The 17,128-nt window shown below is 39.2% G+C and overlaps 1 protein-coding gene across 1 annotated transcript in view; it reads right to left on the bottom strand.

The window, feature by feature from the left end:
• Positions 1–815: 815 nt before the first annotated feature.
• The window catches only part of NCKAP5 (NCK associated protein 5), a 373,153-nt gene continuing 356,840 nt past the window's right edge, over positions 816–17,128 (bottom strand). The window contains exon 20 of the mRNA XM_027637160.1: positions 816–2,426. Within this exon, the coding sequence (XP_027492961.1) occupies positions 2,145–2,426 (282 nt within the window). The 3' untranslated portion in view covers positions 816–2,144. The remainder of the gene's footprint in view (positions 2,427–17,128) is intronic.

Raw genomic sequence — 17,128 nt, forward strand, 5'->3', positions numbered from 1 at the left:
ACAGGTGGCAGCCGGAGCACTGATGGGCCGGGCCCCGCTGCGAGGCGTCGCTCGTCTCCCGCAAACGCCTCGCAGAACCCGCGTACCCGGGAGGGGCCGCGCGTCTGCACCGCTCCCTCCCCCCGACCCCCTGGAAGGGAATTCAAGCACGACAAAATGGGGGAGAGGGGCGCGGTAGCCGCGTACGTGCCGGTGCGGCGGGCAGTCCCCCACCTCCTCCGCGGACGCGCGGCGGGATGGGGGCTCGGAGGGTCCGGAGGCGGGGGGAAGAGGGCTGAGGCCGTGGGAGCTGATGGTGGGTTGGGATGGGGTAGTCTGAAGTGGTGGGATCCACTGACGGGTCGAGATGGGGCGATGGGAGCCGGGGAGGGATGGGGTGGGCTGAGGCGGCGGGAACGGCGAGGAGCCGTCGGAGTGCCGGGCAGAGCCCTCCCCGGCGGAGGGAAGGGCGACGGAAGCAGCAAGAGCAGCTCAGGATGCTGCGGTCGTCGATGCTGGGATGGTCTTTTCCGCCTTGTTGCGACCCAGCCCGAGGGGGTGGTTCGTTTCCTCCCCGGATAACCACGTAATTTCTCCGTGATCGTTTCACAGCCTTACTGAGATGAAGAGTCTGAATTAAGCTTAAATCGCTGTTTAAAATCCCCGTGTCACGAATTCCCCTAAACGCCCGAACCCCGCCTACCCCGGAGCGGGAGCGGCTCGGCGGGTACCCCCTGTACCCCCCTGGGCTGGCTACGCTGATTCCCACCCTGAGCCCACCCTCACGTTCAGGGTGTCATACCATCCCCTTCCCAAAACGCCTCTGCAGGCACAAGTACGCAAGAAAAGTTTTATTTACAAAAGATGTTTCAATGAAAATTTCTTAGACGTCGAAAAAGACGATGCAATTTTAAGGTAGAAATGACTTAAAATATAACAAATTGCACAAAATATTAACACTGATCATATAATATTTCAAAGATTAACAGGCATGTGCTAAAGAAACTATAGAGTCTAGAAATACCCCAAATATATCTAGTTTACAATTGCTGTACAAAAAGCAGTTATAAATACTTCACAGCTAGAAAAAATACACAGAACCTTTGAAATAGACTTTCCCTTACATATAAACAACCTCTGTAGAAAAAACAAAAACACCCAAAACAGGCCCTGCTCCTAGATATGTTTGAACTAGTACTGGTTAGCACCAACATATTATTGTAGTGTGTCACAAACAGGAGTTGTTTCGGTTTTTAAAAAATAGTTTCAGTATTTAGAATTTAATTAAGACCAAACAGAGACTACAAAAGATACACGGTATGGTACATTCATAATTTGATGGCAAATGAGTACAGAGGAGGTGGAAGTTGAAAAACTATGTTGCAGTCAGAAGCACAGGGCAGTTTATGTAGTTCTCATTCCTACAAGACTCCCGTTTGTGTCAGCAGTGAATTGCTTTGACCCTGATCTCTCAAACAGTTATGTGCATGATTGATGAAGCCAATGCCAGCAGTATCAAGACTTTTAATCTATTCATTTTCTTGCCATGTCAAAAGTCAAAACCCTTTTGAAATAAGACACCTGTTGTGAACTGAAATGCATGCCTCCCTAGATCAACTGTATGGAATTGCACTAAAAGTAAAAAATAAAACATTTTGTAAAACAGAGTCCATGAAAGTTTATTGCAGACAGTCTGGCAGGCTCAGGTTTATCGTAACGCAGTGTTTCTACATACAGTCTTAAGACTAGAACAATTATAAACCTTTTTTAAAAAATCTACTAATTTTTCTTGTTAATATTAACATCAATTTCTTTAAGTTAGTAATATGCCATTACAGGAGCATAGCACCAATGTAATATTTATTGCTGTCGTGTATCCCTACAAATATATTTTCCCAAGGTATTTACAACTGTACAAATATTCACAAAAGTGCAAAATTAAGACTTTATTCTGTGTAAGCGCTCACTGTGTTCAGCGTTGAGTCCTACATGCCACCACGCCGCCTCCCTGCCTTATTGCTGTGTGGTGGGAAATCAGAACACCCTGCCATGAGTGCCACGATCCAGAGGGGGAATTTTCAGCAACCGTCTCTTTTTCCCCCCTCACTCCTTGCTCGCCTTCAGGTCCGTTGTGTGCTGCCGTCACAGCCCACTGGGAAGTGTCTCTACACGTCGTTGGAGCCTTGGCTGGCGCAAGAGGAGAAGCTATCATACAGGGAATCACTCAAGGATTCCAAATTGTCCACTTCGTGCTGACCCGAGCTATTTAAGGAAGCTTCTTCTTTCTTCCCATTTTCTTCCCTTTGTCCTTCAACCTTGTTCAGACAGTTCTTCTCTTTTTCTAATAAAAGCACGTTATTGCTGTTAAATTTATTGAGAGACTCCAGGGACATTTTAGATACTCTGTTCTGGGAATCTTCTTTTGTTTCTTCAGTTTGCTTCAATTTCTGTAATAAGTGAGGTAAATATTAGAAACATATTTCTTATAAAAATAAAGTTATCCTATTGTACACCATTAATTACCATCTTTCCAAAGTTCACAGGGTGAAAGGAAATAGACTCTTAGACACTTAAATATCTGTTATGATTAAATAGAACATTAGAGTCCATTTTAGGATAAATCAGAACTTTAATGATTCTGCTGAGACAAACAGGACTCCATTTATGTAACAGTTAAGTGCTATTAATGTCATAAGTAGCAGATCCCGGCTATGCACATGTTAAACTTCTCCAGCATCCTCACAGCAATTTACATTTTCTCCTGTACAAATACTTCGGGGGGTATGTTTAAACAGGTATTTGTTTAAGTAGAGTTTAAAAAAAAAAAAAGTGCAGACGAGAAAACAACATTTTCCATAAATCAAGGATGCGAATGAAACTTGCTAGGGAATAACCTCACATTTTGCATGTGCAAGGCTATTGATTTTCACAGACCCAAACCCTCTCTAACAGACAAGAAAGCAGCAAGACAGGAAATTATACTGAACTGGGCCGATCCCCACAGACCAGAATCAATCAGATATTGGCCAGGCCTACTCGGTGAAGTGGTGCAATTCTGTGGTAACACTGGACAATGTATTAGCACATTATATTAAAAACGCACAGTAGGATTGTACCAGAGCAATTTTATCCCTTTGTTAGCTACTGGTATTTGCAATCAGAGCCCTGACCAAGGAATCATTAGGGAGCTGTGTAGGGAGCAGCTCAATAAAAATGACCTGCTGTTCGTATACAGGGTGTTTCAAAATCTGAGTAACTGACTCCTCTCACAGATAATATTACCACAGAAATACGGGATAGCATTCAACATTTTACAATCAACATTCAATAACCTCTTGGACAGATAAGATTCAAGGATTCTGAGATAAGCCATCAGAGTGCAAAGCCATTCCTCATTTTTGGTAGGGCCATCAGATGTCAAAGACTGAATCAGTAAATTACTGTAAATCCAAGACATTAATATTTTGTTTTAGATAGAAAATGAAATGGCATTTTAAGCACACTGAAACCATAGCTTGGGCAGAAGTATGGATGCTGTGGATCATTACATACACAGTTGTAAAGGATCATTAGAATTTTTGAAGAATTCAAGTTCCAAGTCAGTCAAATGTTGTGCATGCTGTGCTGTTTCTCCTTGGAAATCTTGGGCAAGAGAAAGACAATTTGTTACATAGTTTGATTGCGTGTTTTTATGGCTAGTTAGCTAAAAATTGAAATGCCAGTCCAATGACTGTTTATGCTCTGATCTTGTCATATTTCATAAGCTGACCATGCATGGATTAGATTAGTATTTTTAGCAAATGTTTCAAGCAGACTTAAGCAAAGCAACAGGAGACCCTAAAGTCTTAGTAAATGAAAATTTTCTGTTTGGTTCACTAATTAATCTTCAGTCTAAAAGGTTTTAGGGCATGTTATGTTGGATTCTGATTTTAGATGACAGTTCAAACCAAGGTCTTCAATATCTGTAATTATAATGTTTTCTGAGATAGAGGAATATAACCCTTGGTAATGGGAATGAACACAAATTTAGGACCCTTCAATAGAAATTTTTCAGAATTTCAGCTTAAAATGTTCTTCCCTTTGCCCTCATTTAAAATACTGAAAGAGTTGTTTCACTTCTCTGTAGGCCAGATGAGAAAATTCTTAGCCATGGTATCAATAACACATGTTAGCACTTTTTGCTCTTCAGAGTACAAAACCTAATATATTTTATTATATGACAGACTAAGTGACATTTCTTTGTCTGTATTTTTCCCACTTCACAGCTTTCTTTGGATAAATTGGATGTGACCACTTAGCACAGACTTGGGGCTGCAGGACTCAATACTGGTGTTAGTAAGGTCTGTGATAAAACTCCTGTTGATTCAAATGGAGACAATTTTGACTCCTGGGCAGGAGGAGCACATACTCCTGGAGAATTTGCAGAACAGAGCATTTTGGGTGAAGCATCACAATAAAAGTAGGATTTTTGCTATCCTACCGAAGGATAGCACAGGAAAGACAGGGCTGAATTCATTGGTATATTCTGCATATATGTATCCATAATTTTTTATACCCCACAAGCACAACCTAGACTACAATCCTACTTTAATCACACCCTAGGTTCTCATTTAATATAAAGATAACAGTTTATAAAATATTTTAGAGAAACTGCAGAGAATAAAATATTCTCTACAAATTCTAAGCAAAATCATTGTGTCAAATGAAACTGAAAGGAACTGAAGCCCATCAGTGAAACCTACTGGCAAAAGGTATACGCTGTATGAACAGTATATCTATGATACATCAAGAATTAAAGTTGTAGCAAAATTTATTACTAAAACAAGAAACAATTCAGAAATAAGTTATGGATATTTTTTGGACATACAGGTGTCCTTTTTAGATGTCTTAGTGTCCAGTTACATCCTTTTGTAAAAAACCCTCAAACGTTTCCTTTCTGTAACTCATAGAAGAAAACTCATTCACAGCCTGAGGTTCATGAGCAAAAATAAAGAAAAATTTAAGCAGAGATAATGTAAGAATCTGCATAATCAATAAATCCCTTTCTCCCACAATAACACAATTATGTACATTCCTAGAGTTGAAAAGTCACTAGTAATGTCTGTAACCTTGGTGTGTCAGAACAAATGTTAACCCAAGCTAAAAATTTTTTCTGTAGTTACTATAGATACGATTTGTAAAAAATTACCAGTGTTTATTTAGATTCATCCTTAATTACATTTCCTATTTTTCATGGCAGTCAGAGAAGTTGCTAGATGAATCAAAAGGCAAAACCAAAGCAACTCTTATTAAAATTTTTTGATAAGTTTTGTATGTGGTTATGTAGTATCTTTAGTTTTGTTCATATCAATTTATTACTGACTTCAGCAGAGTCAGAGGTATAAAAAAGAACAAGGGTTAGCCCAGAGATGTTAATATCATGCATTTTAAAGTAATTAGTTCATTAATACATTTGAGAGTTGCACTAATGTGAATCAGTAGCTGCTTCTGCAGACAGGAGGAACATTAGGCAGCGGATCAGGTGTGTTTTATATCCATGAGAAATGGGTGATATTTGGTAATAGTGTAGAGAGCACCTAACCTCTGAGTCATGGTTTCAGTCAAATCTTTCCTATCTTAGTAGGGACTTTCTGCTGACTATTCTGCATCTGTTCTTTGAGTAAGGTGACTGCTGCATTTGGTGTGGACACTATATGTTTTCCTAAGTATTAACTTAAAGGAAAAGACAAAAACATGTAGTCAGAGATTCTGGTCTACGTAAAAAAAAAAAGAAAAAAGAAAAAAAAAATCAACCCAAAACCAGCTCAGTGCAGACAAGAGTAACAGCACTGGCCCATCACCCTAAAGCAGATCAATGGATAGCTTTTTCTACTTATACTAAGTCTATTTTTTAATAGAAAATCTGCACCTTTATGGCCTTAGGGCATGGGAAGCATTTGTTGTTCTACTCCACGGTGTACGTGGAGAGCTTCCCACAGCTGGAATTCCTTAACTTGCGAGTGTGGCATGCCTTATATCACCTGAGAGCAGTGACCAGTTGTCAGAGGAGGAGAAACTTCATCTGACATAATACAGACATTCATCACAAGTCACATCACTTTGAAATAAACTCTTGAGTCATGAATCAGAATAATGTTTCCTCGTTGGCAACATCCTAAAGGGAATAACTAAAACCCATTAGTGATGTAATAAAATCTGGCATGTCACTTCAAGCACAGCAAATTAGGAAAACAAAACTAGCCTGCAGTTACACTGATACATTATAAATAGGTGTTATTTCTACATTAATACATCAAATTAGGCTTTCTGTAAACTTTAAAAATGAGAGGTTACATGCGGGTAGAATGCCTTTCCAGTGCTATGTGATCAAGGACCAGTCACAGCTGCAGCTGTTCTGAATGGCACAAGGACTCTGCAGGTGTAATAGGAAGGAGCAGGGAAGGATGGGCTGGTTCACAGGCACAAAGGATCCCACACTCGTGTGCCAGGAAGGAAAGCAATAGCAAGGCCATTTCTTCTATGTGGTAACATGCAGCAACTCTGACTGTCTTGGGGTCAGGCTACACTTCTAAGGCACACCAGAGCCCAGAATCAGCAATGAACCATTCTCTGCAGCATAAATGTATTTTCCAGCTGTCTAAGTTTAGTTAACCAGCACTTTAAAGGGCTCAGAATCAGTTACACAAAAGAATAAAATGAACTTTATCTACGTCTCTCATGCATTGGGCAATTTAGTTTTTAGATTAACAAAAGAGCAAGAAGAGCATTGCTTCAAGTGAAGTATAACTGCAAAATGCTATTGGGTAAAAACAGTGAAATTGCTATGAGAATTAAATATAGATCAACAAAATCGATACTTAATTGTATAACTCAACGTCTTTCATTTCAGTTCTGATCTCTAATAGAAGATACAAAGTATGTTCTCTTTTTTGCCTTTTTAGTTATTACTCATAACTTTATTGTGAAGGAAAGCAATTTTCTGGATTTTTACCTTTTAAAAATTGCTCGTTACTTTGTTTGCATATGCTCACAGTAAACTTGATCCCACTGAGCCACTATTTCTCATTTTAAATTCAGAGTTTTACCAATTTAGATATCCTCTACTCTTATAACTGCTTTGTATTTATGACACAATGGGCCTAAGTGCGATATGCTGTTGCAGCATTACACAAGTTGCTCATACATAACCTGTTTAGTAGGACAATTTTAATATGTTCACAGCTTCTTGTAAAACAGATGCACCGAGACACAGAGCAGTATTTTGATCAGACATACACTGGTCTAATCAGAAGTAACTTCTCACTGAATTCAGTGGCATTACATGACCATTTGCAGTGAAGATGTAACGTGAAAAGGGTTGGGTTTGAACTGCCAGGGAGTAGCTGTCTGTCATCTAGCCAGGACAGAATGCCAGGTAGGCTCTCCGTGAAAAATGAACAATCTCTGGATCTCATTTAACATCAGGTGGACAGGTAACACTCTGCAGTGAAAATAGCTGTACAGTCACATCCAAGAAACTACAAAGGTGAAAGCTGTAACTGCATGACCTCTGCTGAGCTAAAAATGTGATGTTTGAACTTCTTTCTCTTTAATACATAACCTTAAATAGTAAGGGTAAGCCTTGCTCTCCCTTGTATATTGTCAGAAGCTTTCATGTAGTTTTTGGACTGACAGTAAAATAATATCTGAAATAATGAATCATTCTTCTTTTTTTCCATTTGAGCAGAAATACCATGATTATTTTGCTATAGCATACAATGACATTCTCAGAGACACGCAATCAGATTTTTATGATAAACAATAAGTGCCAGTTTCTTTTTGGGGAAAAATGCATTGATAGGAAGCATTTTTAAGTTCATTAGTCTGTTCAGCAGTTGATAGAAAAGCCATATATACATAGCTATGTATCATCCCCTGATGGCATTATGGGTAATATAACAATGAGAACCGTATTTCAGTTCTCCTGTATTTCAGAATTTAACAATCTACAAATACATTTAAGTATCACAAGGACAGCATTTCTGATGATCCTGGATTGCAAATAAATTACCTTAGGGGAAATAAAGCTGATTAGCATGACCATTGTATGATTGATAAGTACAGATCTGGACAAGAACTGGTATTGCTTAACGAACAGGAGACTGAGGAGTTGAGACTTACATTGCCTACAGCTCAAATTCTTGCGTGGTTTAGAAGATAAAACATAGTTTAGTGATTAGGCCTTAATTTTCATAACATGATGAGGTGACTCAGTACCTTCAGCATTCTAAAGCCAAGAATATCATCTTCATAATTTACAAAGTATATAAATATTTCTTGACACGATGAGACTGTTTGACATTATCAGGTTTATACCAATGCTCTTTGAACTTTTGCATAATTTAATAAACCAGGATGTTGAGGTCCCAGTTGCCAGATCAGGTAAGTTTATCTTTTTACCTTCTGCTCAGTTATGAACCGAATGGTATAAATGTGGTTGTTTTCTCATAGTGCCTCAGAATGGCCACTGGCTGCATCAACTCTGCATGGACAAAGTTTACTTAAAAAGCAGTAAAAACCTATAATTCTAAGTGGCAATACCTTGGGAAACGATCACAATGCTGGTGGCTCAGTCAAGTGTGTTGAGGAGATTCATTAAAAAGAAAACCAATTAAACACCAGTACTACTTTCTCCAGAAGGCAAAGTAGAGCCTCACTCTGTTCACATTGGCAGAATCACCAATTTTGCTTCTCACAGAGGGAATCTACCCACTAAAAGCAATGCTTAGTGCAATCAGAGGCTCACCACAAGGCATTAAGGAAGAAATATCCATGGTGAGAAATGAAGCTCATACTCAGTTTTTAGAACCTGATGGACTGAAAATGAACAAGACACATACAGGATACACTTATGAAAAGATCCTTTTAGCTTTACTTGTAGAGGGAGCTAAATAGCAAAATTGTTCTGATTTTCTAGTGATTGAAAAAAATTGCAGTAAAAAAAAAAAGTCATACTGAAAGATAAGATTGGTTACAAAGTTATTGAACTCGACTTAACCATTTGAAGCTCACTACTATTCCCTGACAGAACTATGTGGAAGGTGATAACCAAATGGTACTGGAACTACGCAGTCCTAAGTAACTTCACTGTTTCAGTCTTCATCAGATTGTTTCACCTCACAGCATTTAAATATACAGCAGTTTGTCCTACTGAACGAAAGCAGTTATCCTTACCTTGATGAAAGTGTGGCTCATGGTTTCAATAAAGCTCATGGCTTTATATAAAAAAGGGGGCTACAATTTTATCCTGGACTAGAGGTTTTGATGATTTTTTTCTTAATTGAGATACTCAGAACTGAACCAGGAAGGGGATAAAAGTATAGTTCAACATTTTTTTTTTTTAAAATCTAATAGCAAATGCAGTTCTTAAAGAGACAGATTCTATCCCCTATTTGACTGAAGGAAAAAAATCCTCTCAAATTCAGTAAATGCAGGATTGTACTCATACAATATATAATTTCTCTGACATTTTCAGTAATTAGAGTAATTTTTGTGTATTACTGAACTGTTTTCAGACTACTGTTCTTAAGTATTAGCTGTGTTCTTACCTGTCTTCATCTTCCACCCCTGGCTTTTTCTGAACATGACAATTTATTCTGGTAATTACGAAGACTCTTATCCTCTTGCTCTCTAGTGATGTCTCATCTCCTGGCCTGCAATGTCTGAATGTCAGTCACCCAGCATACTGATGGAAAACAGAATTGCACTTCAAGACCGTACTGCGAATGGTAATTGGCAGTAGGTAATGATTTTCCTCACTAGTAATCCTCTCTTTTGTGTATTGGACTAGATTCATAGCATGTGACTATCCAAGGTACATCAGCTAGCCTGAGGGCACAAAGAACAGAAGTAGCAGATAGAGAACCATGGAATAAGAGAATTGTTTAGCTTGGAAAAGGCTTTTGAGATCATTGATTATGACTGTTGAAATAGCAAGGTTATGTAGCAGGACCAAGAGCAAATCAGCAGTATGAAGAAACCATGTAGAAATAATTCTCCCAGCTATGAATTCTGGCTTGTTGTATGCACTGAGGGCTAGAGGGGAGTTCAAAGAGCATGAAGCTCTGCTGGAGGACCTGCAGAGGAAGGGAAGGGAACGACCATTCTTACAAGTTTTAAAGATGATTCATGGAGGTAGTTTAAACAAAGGAGTGAGCTCCACAGCAAATAGGTTTTTTCATTTTTAACTGCTGAGAAGGACAGTTGGGAAGAGACAAACAATGTTTCCAGGCCCATCAGTCCACCCCTTCATGACTGCATGCTCAGCCGCCAAGGAGGGAGCCTCCATGTTTGCATACATGATACACACACGTCAGAATGAAACCTCTGCTGAGCTCCCACAGAAGAGAAATTATACAGAGGTCATAATTTTAAGAAGCAAGAGCTTCTTCATTTTTAAAAAATTCTGAATTAGCATGCTTAAACACCAGCCCAACAACATAGCTTATTTTAGGAGCCTGAAGTTGTCATTTCCCTTTCCACTACAGATCTTCTCTCTACATATCAGAGGTTTTTTACGTCTAATGATTCTAACCAAAATCCATTGCCCTTTCTTTTTCCTTCTGTGACACCTGGCACTAATGAAACCTACCAGGTGTGCTCTCCTCTGCACCTTCCCTGAGTGAGGGTTAGGGACTGTTCCTGGGCAATCCTGCCACATGTTGCACTGGTAAGTGCCCCTGGAGGCAGCAGAGGAAGAGGCTGTAGCCCAGGTTACCTTCCCAGTAAACTTGTAGCAGCCTGAACTAGGTGCATACTGTTTTCTGACACTGTGCAATGAGACTAGAAAGGTTCCTTTGCAATCAGAGAAAATTGTGACAGGATAGATGCAAATAATGATGCTGGTTCCATGGCTGCACTTGCCACCTCTCCAGCTGACATTATGAGCCGCACAGTTTTCAGTACTGATTCAAGCAAAGCATGAATTGCAGAACGGAAACCTATGTTTTAAGTTCATCTGCCATCAAATCCGACATAACAGTACAGTTATTTACATGTACTTTCTAAATTTATGCAAACAATTTATCTCTGCTGTGGGGAAGAATATTTTAGGGACAGCAGCACAACACGCACAAAAATCCGAGCGAGAGTTTCAGATATAGGCTGCAGAACCAAATTAAAGTAGAAGGATAAATCCTCTCTTGCAATTTTTAGTTCATTTCAGTACAGCAAGTTGTATCAATAAAAAGCCTATAGTATAAGTCAGCCAGAAAATAAATGCTATGAAGGATGTTCCATTTTATGTCGTTTGAATTTGATTAGTGATTGGTCTTGGCGGTTAAACCACATGGGAACAGTAATCAAGGTTTCTCTACTGCAGTTCTGTAACAACTGGAAAACACTGTTGGCTCATGTCCTATTCCATGATGGGATATTAACCTAAAATCTAATTAATCTATGAATGAATTACGTTTCTAGAAACATACTATATTATAATCAATTTAAAGTGAGTTCCTAACAGAAGATAAGATGAAGAAAAAGCTGTAAAATTACCAGAGGCTGATAAATTCTGTTTACTATGACTGATGATTTTTATGGAGGATAATTTTACAATCCATCAAACTTTTGTCAGTTCAAGACTCATGCTGCCAAACGTATGCAGTAAATTAATTTTTAAATTTACATATTTATTAAAAATCTTATTGAAAACAGCAGGAAGTAAGCCTTGTTTGAATAATAAAATAACTTGTTAGTCTACTGGAAAGAAAACAAAAAACCTCTAACCTTCTATTAAGATGATTTTATAGCAAGGCAATAATTATAAACAACTACATGAATTAGTTAACCAAACACTGTATTAAATAGCCAACCCAAAATTAATCAATAATTAAAAAAAACAACCCAAAAACTGTTGGAAAATAATCAGGAAAAAAATACAATTTAAAAGCTAAGAAATTCATGGCTGGGTTTCAGATGTGCTTGAGGACATGTTTGCTAACTCAGGCCTGTTGGCAGGATCTCCTGGATTCCTGGTGAAAGCGTGGGGAGCTGCAGGTGTCTGCCTGCATGGCTCCCCCACTCAAAGTGCTGAAGAGGATTGGGCTGTTATAGCAATACTCTCATGCACGTGGCCACAGGAACGTGCCCACTGTGATGTGCTGCTGGCTCAGAAATTCAGTCTGTGACCCCAGCCCGTGCCTATTCTCACAGAACTTAAGTCCACTGTAAAGAAAGCGTTACAGCCGCACCCTGGGCACCTTCTGCTAAAACCTGAACCACAAGTATAGAAACAGCTGCTAAACAAGGGGATAAACAGAGCCAACAAAGGAGCAGAGACCACGGCACGTGCTAGCATGTGGCATAACCCATGAGGAGAGCAAGAACGACTTCCCCACCATTTACACAAGGAAGGACAAAGTGGGTCAAAATGGTGGAACTGGGAAGTGTGGTGGTATGATCTGAGGCAAGCAAGGCACCTCAGAATCCAGCTGAGCAGAGTTCTTGACTGTGTCCACTTGCAAGGCCTGATTTCAGTGTTACCCATCAGTTGCCTTACAAAGATCACTTTTGATGTATTACTCCACTGCTGTCATTCCTGTGTTGTCCATGTCCCACAGACGTGCTCCTGGTATCAAAAAAGCACCACAGACAGGTCTCATATCCTCTTTGTTCCCTTTCCTGGTCTCATCTTCACAATTGCTGCAGTTTTCTCCCAACCACTGGGGCCACTCTTAAAATGCACACTTTGTGTGTACAAAATGAATAAACCATCATGCCTGCATCCATGAGAAACAAGACTTGATACCTTGATAACTGTGTTTCATCCCTCAGACCTCTCACATGTCTCATGAGTTAGCAGGGGGGAGGAACAGCCCTTCTCATTTGATTTACGGATTATGGAGTACCTGGTCTATGTTCAAACCCTGCAGTATGCCTGGTACCTGAAAAAATCCATGTTGTTTGGGGTGTCCAGCATGGTGACCAGGAGAAAGCACCATGCCTGTACTCATGGAGACAACACCAAGAACAGAAACAGGCCAACATTAAATTTAATAATTTAGCCAGTGGACTAAAATATATCTTGATTGAAAAAATATAGGTTGTAACTAATCTGATGTTTACCAGACAACTCAAGGATACAGTCCTTTGCTGTGCCTCAGAAGCCATGTGGGTTAATAAAAAAAAAAAAAAAGAGAGAGAGAGGGGTACATGCAGGGGTATGTCCTAAATGCTGATGGTAGATGATAGTCCTTTTCTTAGCTCTAATGGTTGCTCAATAAATCAATGGTTGCTTGATAACAAACCGTTTGTTTATTATCAAGAGAATTAAGAACTAGAATGACTAGAAATAAGAATTTGGAATTTAATAGAGTAATGCTGGGCACCAAGAAGACCACTGCTGGAGATGCAGATGGAAGTTCCTACAGCCAGGAGATTTATGTGTTCAACTTGCCTCGTCGCCAAATTAAAGCAGTGATATCCATTTTGATTAACACATATCATCTGGCTGTGATCAGAGGGAAATTTTAGTTAATTTATGGATTTAGATGTGTTTACTTCATCTTTTAGACAAAAGTACATCTGTTTCTGGTCATGAGAACCTCTATCCTACTTTCTGGCTCAGCCAGGCATGCAAAATGTCTCCCACTGGGATCTGGCAAGAGGCATCAGTGGTTGCAAACTCTCTTTGAGGGGCACAGCCTTGGAACAGAAAAAAAGTGAGGGCAAGTGTGTTGCCCTTTTGTCTTTTCACCTTTGCCTTCCCTGGATATCAGCACGGTTCAAATTAAGCAGATAACAAACAGGATCTAGAAGGCTGATAACCCTTTGTGCTGAGCCCACCCAGGCTGCAAAAGGCCCTTCCTAGAATGTGAGCTGTTATTTTGGAAAGCTTTTGGAGGCTTTTTCAGAGAAAGGAAGCACCATGAAAATTGGGAACCCTGGTTCTGTGGGGTCTGACCCTCCCCTTGTCTGGCTGCAAGAAAAGCCTTTGTTGGCAATAATCTAAAAAGGAATTTGGTGTGACAAACCAGCACAGGGTCCCATTCCCACAGTGGACTTCCTGCAGTGACAGAATAATGTAGTATCTTCTGTATTGATTTTTGCTACAATTTTGTATAAAACCAGAAATGTCCATGTGAAGTGACAGCCACATGGATGGATTTGTTGGACAAATGCTTTGGAAGATTTATTGACCTTAGCAATACAGGAGTGTTACTGCAGTATTAATGCTGCAAACTAGTGAGATATTGGTGATATAGAACATGTTCCTATGCCTTAACTACAGATTATAATATTGTTAATATATTAGGCCACTAGGAGGACTAAAATACAACTGGAATTCATGCAGACACACTGTACAGCTAATATGTACTCACTTTTTGAATACCCAAAGATGACACAAACAGAAAATCTGGATAAAAATACAGAATAAAGCAGTTTCCAGGCCCTACTAGTAAAAAAGTACTTCGAAAAATGTTGTTGAAAATAAACAGATGTTTAATATTTATTGCAATACAAAAAAATAAAATTGAAGTGTTGATTTCTTTGATATCCTAGATATTCAGGATTCAAATACTTGTAACAACGCAACAGAAATTTCCACCATGTGCAGACACTGTTAGGATCCTTGTATGGTCAGCAGGACTGCTGAAGGCAATAGAGTTCTGGTCATGCAAAACTCTTTGCAGGATCAGGGTGTGAATTTGCTTCTGACATTTTGAAAATTCCTCATCAGAAGAGGAATGTGTTTATGGTCAGCCTTGTAATGCAAGATCCCATCTTGAGCAAGAATGCTTGACGAGAATATTAAGTGATAATGATTATTTGCTTAGTACAGCTATGGGGTTTTCAAAGCTCTCAAAGCAGCCTGCTAACAGTACTAGATTAAATTCCAAATGCAGCTGGAAGGTATTATTTATATTGTTTATTTAAAAATGGGGAATTTTATAGAAAGAGAGGTTTAGCAATTTGGACATTCAACCCTATCTTCACAGTCCTTTACTCTTGTCTGCTAAGCTTTTTGTTACTATTTGAATATTTTTTATTTTATTTGCAGTCAAAAAAATTCTCAATGGAAAGACAGAGGCCTGTATTGTTCTTACTAGGAAGCATCTGAAATGCTCTTCAACATACAGGACCTGGCATTTTATCCAGTCAATGTGGTAGCCAATCAAATGTTTTGCACTGACTTTAGTAGACTTTGGATCAGACTCTTGATGCAATAGAGATAAATTATTTAACTTACCAAGTTCCCCTAGAAACAAAATATTGAGCTGCAAACAAAGCTAACAAACACCAAATGGGATGCCATCTGCTGCAATGAACAGAACATGACCAGTTCCCCCTATTCTTGAGATTTCTCCAAAATACAATTTGAAATACGTTTATCAAACTCCCAACTGTCTCACAAAATTGGCTTAGCACAGGTTAGCAAATGCTAATACCACCAGCAACAGCAAGGCAGGCCGTGATATATCAGTTGGAGTTGACGATGATTTAACTTCTACTGCCCTGCTCTGCATAAAAGCTCAGGGGTTTTGTGCTATCCAGAGCCTATGGAGATGTTTCCATTCGTGCCCTGTGTCCTAGAGTCTATGGATACTGAGTGGTTTCTGCCCCTGAGTAAATATGAATGGTAATTATTTACATAATGATTCATTCATAGATTTGGATTCTTCTATCCTTTGACATTCAGAACCCATGCCTCATAACCTACCCGAGAAACAGGTTATGAAGGCAAAAAGTTCCATCTCGCACAGATGTCTTCCCCAGGAATAGCATGAGATATCTTAAATCCCAAGTCCAGAGCATTCCCCACTTTGGATCGAAGTTTTTGGCTGTGGAGGAGAGAGTGTGGGTTCTCAAACACTTTCACAGGAACAGAAGGACACCGCTGAGCTAAATGCAGTGCATGTGACGCTAGTGGGTGACATCAACGTTAGCCCCCTTTCCACTTAGAAAACACACTAATTGAACAAACAAGTAGTTTTTATGTAACGTCACAAAGAAACCCAGCAGTATTTGCCTTGTAGAACAAGACAAGAAGATAAATGCCTCTATATCTAAATTTCCTACATAGCCAGTCACTCCATGTTCTAGGATCACCACTACAAGTGATGAAACTTGAAGAGCAAACAGAACCTCCAAAGACTATTCAGTCTATAGTAGTTCATCAGGAAGGCTACAGCTCTCACATTACACAGCTTCTAGATGATGACTGCTGTCCTTGTCTTGCCCTGCTGCCTCTGTTTTCATCACTGTGCTACTAATGATGTCATAATACAGATTCCAGGGTTTACAATGGATTTTATTTATAGAAATGCTGTTTTATAAATCTTGAACTCTCTGTGCCCTGGCTTGTTATAGTGGTTCTAAGAAACATTAAAAGATAGGGTGATGATGTTCCTATAACAGTAATAATAAAAATATTCTGTAAAATGATACAGATGAAAGTTTTAGCATTTTCCAGTCGCTTATACACTAATGTTATGGAAAATGCAATAAAGAAATGGGTTAAAAAATGTGAAGAATGTCATTATTTTATGTTCCTAATGAGAACATAGTAGGACCAGATTAAAAATACACAGTATTTGCCCTTCCTTTTAACTCAGGGAAAACGTCTGCTGATGTTCCATGTCATTGCCCACAGAGCCAATGTACAGAAGCAGGATACTACAGACCAAAATTCTGCCAGTTAGAGGGAGAATATCTAAAACAATTTTCAAGCACCTATGTAAACTCCATGATTTTCACAGGATCCAAATACATAAATCTGTCAGAGACATCAGAAAAAGCTGCAGATTTCTAGCACCTTTGAAAACTGGGCAGCTGAAGTATCTAAAGAATTTAGGCACAGCCATTAGGAAATGAAGCGTGAAAAAAATGGTCTATATTTTTACTGATTAGGGGTCACAAACAAGACTCTCCAGTTAGTCCATGCAGGGCAAAATAATTCTTCCAGGAGTGATCAAGAAGCATGTGCTGGCTTCTTTGCTACTTCTGCTCCTCAATTTCATGCATTTTCTGAAAAGCTCTTCCATTTGAAATCTGGTTTTCATCTTAGTACACGTGTTACCAACAGGTTTCCCAATCTGCGGATACGATCTCTTGGTGAAGTTTAGACGTTTCTCTTTGCTATAAGAAATATCATAGACTATTGCTGCACAGT

The sequence above is a fragment of the Corapipo altera genome, unplaced genomic scaffold (genome assembly GCF_003945725.1).
Source record: "Corapipo altera isolate COAL_440 unplaced genomic scaffold, ASM394572v1 45, whole genome shotgun sequence".
In the NCBI taxonomy this organism is placed as follows: domain Eukaryota; kingdom Metazoa; phylum Chordata; class Aves; order Passeriformes; family Pipridae; genus Corapipo; species Corapipo altera.